Raw genomic sequence first — 5,669 nt, 5'->3', positions numbered from 1 at the left:
CCCAACCTGAGAAGGGGAAAGGGGCTCCCTGTTCACCACCCCGTCTGCGAGAAAAGAGGCTGTGTCTAGGCATCTTTAATATTTCCAGTGCCCAGAACTGACTGACAATACATTCTTGCTGAATGGAAGGAATGAATACAACTAAGGCCTAGCAAGGATCCATCAGATGAATCCTCTCACATCTAGTATTTTCACAGAATATGCATCAGAGGGGGTAAATATGGAGCTAATTCCTAGAGAAGAGGGGATGCTTGGAAATGCCCTCGCCACACAACTTAGATTCATCTTTTATCTGGCCACGTGCTATAGGTTTTGAGTGCAACTGAAGACACAAAGGATCTGGATCTGAAAGACCCAAGTTAACGATGTGGGAATTTTACCTTCTCTACACCACACAACTTCATCTGCTACGGTTTTATTAAAGTAACAAAACAGGGTACATTTGTCCATAAAGCTGTACATTCTTCCATTAAAAAAACACTATTATACAATTAGTAACCTTTGTCTTTTCTTTCAGAATAGCTTACAAATGCACGACTATTTATTTTTACCAAATAGGAGAGACAGGCCTGCTCAACAGTCCAGCTCTGGGCATTTAGTTGTTTAAAGTGAACGTCAAAAGGAAGAGAAGAGAGAAGAGATTAAGCATGAGACCATGAGGCTGCTTCTGAAAAGGCAGGACCTGTTTGCAACATGCAACAACGGAATCTTCAGGGATTCACAGCTTTGTTTCAACCCACAGGCCAGAATAGAAGCTCTTGGGTCTGTGGGGCCCCAAGTCCCCTTTAAAGCAATTAAGATTGGAAACAGGGTCTGGGAAAAACAGCTTGGGTCTGGAGAGTTGAAAAGGAGGAGGCAGAATAGGCAGGGATGGGTTGGGAGAGTGTTTGGTAAATAGCACCTCTGAGTCAGAACTGAGTAGTTAAGAAACCCAGGAAAGGGGGATGCGGTGGGGAGGGGACTTTGGGGGTTGGAGCAGAAGGTTCCTCACTAAGGGTCAATAGCAGGAGGGTAGCCAGGTTGACCAGATGGCCTCGCTATGTCCTTTTTAAGGTGATTCAGGTTTGGGAAATTCAAGGCCTTCCGAGAACCCCTCACTAATGTCACTGAGAAACCAAAGGTAGTTTTCCATTTTTCTCCAACCCAAAACAGTAAATATTGCACAAGTCTACAGACAAATTTGGATTGCACTGAGAGAGACAGCAACCTCTCCCAGAGGCGCTCTGAGCACCAGGGAGAAAAAACAATGCCCAATGTTTGGTGTTTAGTGTCAGCCCTACAAGAATACCCAGGAATCCTACAGAACTTGGGCTTTCTGGGGTCAGCCAAGGGACACCTGCAAGGCTGAGCAGCCAGCCAGTTCCGAGGACAGAGGGAGAGATGGCTCCCCCAGCTCCCTAGAGCGCCAGGAGGTTCTGAGGGCCAGTTCTCCACATCCTCTTGGGACTAGGAGGCCATATTGCACAGTGACTGAGGAAATAGGGTCGCTCCACAACCCAACCAGAGGGGAGAGGAGCGAGGAGAGTGAGAGAGGAGTGTTGTGCTTTTAAAAAGAAGGCAGTAACAAAGAACTTGGAGTTCCCGGTAGCTTTTGAGCCACCTCTCAAAGGGATAATGGCAGCAACATTAGCACTTTCATGTGGATCCAGAAAGAAGGGTTTTGTAAATACCCAGAGGACACTCTTAGAGTCTTAAAGTCCATTGCAAGTCCCCCCCAGGCTATTCAGCACACTTACACACAGAGCAGCAAGCACATTGCCAAGCAGAGGTTTTGTGCAGAGTACCCTGCCATCCTAGTCGCCCCCCTACCCTCCAACCCTGCCTCACTCCCGTGACTCCCACAAAACAAAAAGCTTTAGATTCCTGGCTGGGAAGCAATACCTATAGGCCCCCTGAGGATAGAATTAGAAACAAGTGATGATTTTAAGGAAAGCTGTTTGGGGCAAAAGGAATCACTCTCTGCCCAGGATCTCATCAGAAAAATAAAAGTGAAGATTAGGCAACACGAGTTAAGTCCAGGCTTGAATGGCCCTGAGGTCAGGGATGCAGGTGTCCTCGAGGTCCCATCTCTCCCATTCACAGCTGCCAACCACGCTTGTTCCCTCTCACATCTTGAGGTGCTGGCCCAGCTTTCTCCCACCTCCCCTTGGTCGGGTCCACCCCTAGCGGCTCCCCCTCCCATAGGCAGACACTGGCCCCCCAGACTGAAGCCACCACAGTTCTCTCCAAAGGCACCTGGGGAGGCCGCTTCCACGCAGCACCCTTTAAGGACTTTTTTCTTTAAAAAAATCTTGACGGTTTTTTTTCTCCCCTTTTCTTAAAAAAATAATATATATAAATAGCTCTTCATTTAAAATACAGTTCCCCAGGTTGAGGTATGCTGTGGCCTGCTGTCCAGGCAGGGTGAGTACAGTGGAGTGCCCTGTGGGGGGCAGGGGAGCTAACTGGAGACGGCCATCACGTAGTTCTTGGGGGGGCTGCGCCTGCCCAGCATCATTTGGTTCTTGCAGGTGAGGAGACCGTAGGAGGCGACCAGCGGGGCCTCCTCATACAGGACGCAGATGGAGCCATCCTCCCCTATCCGGTAGGACACCTCGTAGGGATCCACCCACAGGGTGAGCTCTCGGGGCAGCAGCCGGTGCAGCTGGGGCTGGCTGAGTCCGATCTGGCTGGCCACCTTGCTGATGATGGGGTCCATCTTGTGGTTGATGCGGATGCAGCGGTAGCCGGAGCCCTTGGAAGGCTTCTCGGGGAACCAGTGGTGTTTGTAGTGCTCTGTGGAGACAGGACAAAGGGGAGACCCCTTGGTTAGAGCAGCTGGGCCAGGGGTGCCACGCCTGCAAGGGGGGGAGGAAGGGGTAAAGGAGCGGAAGCGACCCGGTGGTTTTACGTCAACAAGGTGGTTTGCCCTGACTTCCAGTTTCAAACCCAGGTAGACAAGCATCATGGTTGGATCCTCAGAAAACTACTGCGCCTCCCACCCTGGGCCCCAGAGGTACCCTCTACCTCCTTCAAAAGTCAGAGACCCTCGGCCACTGGCTGGCTAAGGAGTCCAATAGGGTTGCTTTACTGAAACACGATGTTCCCCAGCAGGCGGGACCTGCGTGGGCACAGTCGGAGACCGCTGTCGCTGCCGGGCACCGCCGGCCAGGGGGCCAAGTCAGCTGGGGGACAGGCCTCGCCCCGGCCAGCAGCTGCTTATCTCTCGTCCACCTCCCCGCACCGCGCCGCCCCCGCCCCCAGCACACTCTCCCGGGGGGGGGGGGGCAGTTACTTCTACAAGGCCCCGTCGGCCCCCTAGTAGGTGGCAGGTGCTCGGGGGCCTGGAGGACACAAAGGGAGCCCGAGTCCAACTCCGAGCGAGTCAACAACCCGCCCAGAGCCGCGCGCGCACAGCCGGAAGCAGGGCGCTGGGGCTCGGGCTGCTGAGAGGCTCGAGTGCGCCTCCTCTCCCGAAGGGCTCCGTCCCCAAAGGGCTCCCTCCCCGGCGGCCGGAGGGGTCGCCGCAGAGTCCGGGGCGTCTCGGGGTCCAGGGAGGGAGATCGGCCCGCACTCGGACCCGCTGGCACCCCTCTTCCCGGGCAAGAGCCGGGGTCAGACTCGCACTCCAGGACTAAGAATCCGCGCCCGCTGCGTCCCCAAGAACCACCGGGGACCGAGACCTGCGCGCAGGGCCGGGAAGGGAGACGTGGCCCGGGGAGCGGAGCCGGTGGGCCGTCCCGGGCTGGAGGGAAGCCGAGTCCCGAGCGGCTCCCCCGGCCGAGGAGGAGGAAGGTCGCCGGGCGGGGGCTGAGCCCGGTGGCGGGGTGGCGGTCGGCGGCCCGGACCCCGGCGCGCTCACCTGTGAGCGCCTCCTGGAGCGCCCCGCTGAACACCTTGAGCCGCTGCTCGCTCACGCAGCCCCGCGTCCGCAGGAGCCCGGAGAGGAAGCCCACGGCGGCGGCGATCTCGGGGAGCATGTGTGTCCTCTTCCCGGCCCAGCCGTTCTGGCTCATGTGCGCGGTTCGGGTGCGGCGGCGGGGGGCTGAGAGAGGGTTCGGGGGTCCTGCCGATCCTGGGGTGCTCGCTCGGCCGCGGCGGGGGCTCTGCCCGACGGCACCCGGAGGCGCCTTTCATACCCTGCGGAGAGGCGGGGCAGCCACGGCCTCGCCCATTGGCCGCCGTCAGCGGATGGGGGCGGGGTCGGAACCGCCCGCCCCGCCCCCCGGGGCCGTCCCCACCGCCCCCCCTGCTCTGAGGTCACTGCCCGCTGACGTCAGTGCTGGGAACCCGAGCCCCGCGCCAAGGCCTGGCGGTGGGAGGAGAAAGGGGAGACCTGGAAGGGCGGGAGGAGAGCGCCCCAGGGAGCGGAGCCCAGCTCGCGCCCGGCCGGGGATTCCCCGACCTTTCCTCTCCGCCCTTCCTTCCTGACAGGCTAGGGGCCACCTCCTCCAGGAGGCCCTCGCGGATGCCATCTCCCCCAGTAGGTCCCCCTTTCGGACGCCCACATTTTCCAACCACTCGCTGTCATAATCACTCACCCGGACTGTCACCATGTGCCGTTTTGCCATGTTTCTTAACCAGTGGGAGTGGGTTCCTCTTGGCTCCTCGGAAGTGGGGACTGCCTTCAGTTTACGTCCACAGTAACCGCCCTGCCCTCAAGTCCTGCCTCTACAGCGGCCTTTTCTCCAGCCTGGAAATATCCGGGCTCGCCTGTGGGTGGGTGGGTGGTGTGGGGGAGTTGGCAAGGCTTTTCTGTGCCCTAGTTCTGGTTTTCCTTTAAATGCCAACATTTTTTAATAAGTGGTCTGCTCTCAACTGTATGCATTTTGCCATCCACTCCCCCTTTCTCCTTCCCTCCTTCCCCACCCCTGGTCCTCCCTCATTGTGGACTGAAGCTTTTGTGAACAGGGCTCCTCAGGGGACAGAATCCAGCCTCAGAATCTCCCTCTTCCACACACAGGACTGTGCTCAGGGCCTGGCTCTCCTGCGGTGACTTCTAACCAATATCCCAGGGGCCGGCATACATACATGTTAAATGAGTCAAACCCAGTGGTCTCTGTAAATTCTTGTTCTTGAACTCAGGACCCTGCTGACCACCTTTTCTGGGGGACGTCTCCCTTCCTTTTCCTTGATAGGCATGCGGGCTTCTCTACCAAGGTCCCGGGCTGAACAGGTCTGCCCCGGATGTCTTCCTGCCCCTGTTCCTCACCTTGCACCTTGTCCGCCCCTCTTCCCTTTCCTCTCACTTTCTTTCCTCAGACAGATCTTATTCATGTTGCCCATTTTGATGTTTATTTATTTTTTACAACTGACTTTCACATCTGCACAGTCCAACCTGGTTCCCCTTCATCCTGCTCCTCCTCTTACCTGGGCGGCCCCTCCCCTTGGATGTTCGGCCACCAGCTCCTATCAGTCTCAGCCCACTTCTCTTCTCCAGAACCAGCTCTTCCTGATCTCCATTGTGTCCGAGATACCATCATTTTTATCCAGTTACTCCACCCACAAAACACAGTCTTTTTTTGGCTTTTCCTTGTCCTTTGCTCCTCAGATCCAGTCCCAAGACTTGTTGCTTCTTCATGTCTAGAGGATTGCAGTGGAATCTGTCAGGCCATCCATCCCACTGTTAGTAGCGTCCTGCATTCGCTTTCTCTTCTTTTGCTCAGATCATCTGAGATACCCCCGCCCCA

General features: G+C 56.6%; 1 protein-coding gene across 1 annotated transcript; it reads right to left on the bottom strand.

Annotated features, from left to right (window-relative positions):
* Positions 1-399: 399 nt before the first annotated feature.
* BTG2 (BTG anti-proliferation factor 2) lies at positions 400-4,097 on the bottom strand. The gene is made up of 2 exons (XM_036343405.1): positions 3,842-4,097; positions 400-2,775 (listed from the first exon to the last, which is right to left on the bottom strand). Exons 1-2 carry the CDS (start codon positions 3,993-3,995, stop codon positions 2,441-2,443), a joined length of 489 nt encoding a protein of 162 aa, XP_036199298.1. The 5' UTR covers positions 3,996-4,097; the 3' UTR covers positions 400-2,440.
* Between the last annotated feature and the right edge of the window lie 1,572 nt (positions 4,098-5,669).

The sequence above is a fragment of the Myotis myotis genome, unplaced genomic scaffold (assembly GCF_014108235.1).
Source record: "Myotis myotis isolate mMyoMyo1 unplaced genomic scaffold, mMyoMyo1.p scaffold_m19_p_18, whole genome shotgun sequence".
Classification (NCBI taxonomy): Eukaryota; Metazoa; Chordata; class Mammalia; order Chiroptera; family Vespertilionidae; genus Myotis; species Myotis myotis.
This window is presented reverse-complemented; position numbering and strand designations above follow the sequence as displayed.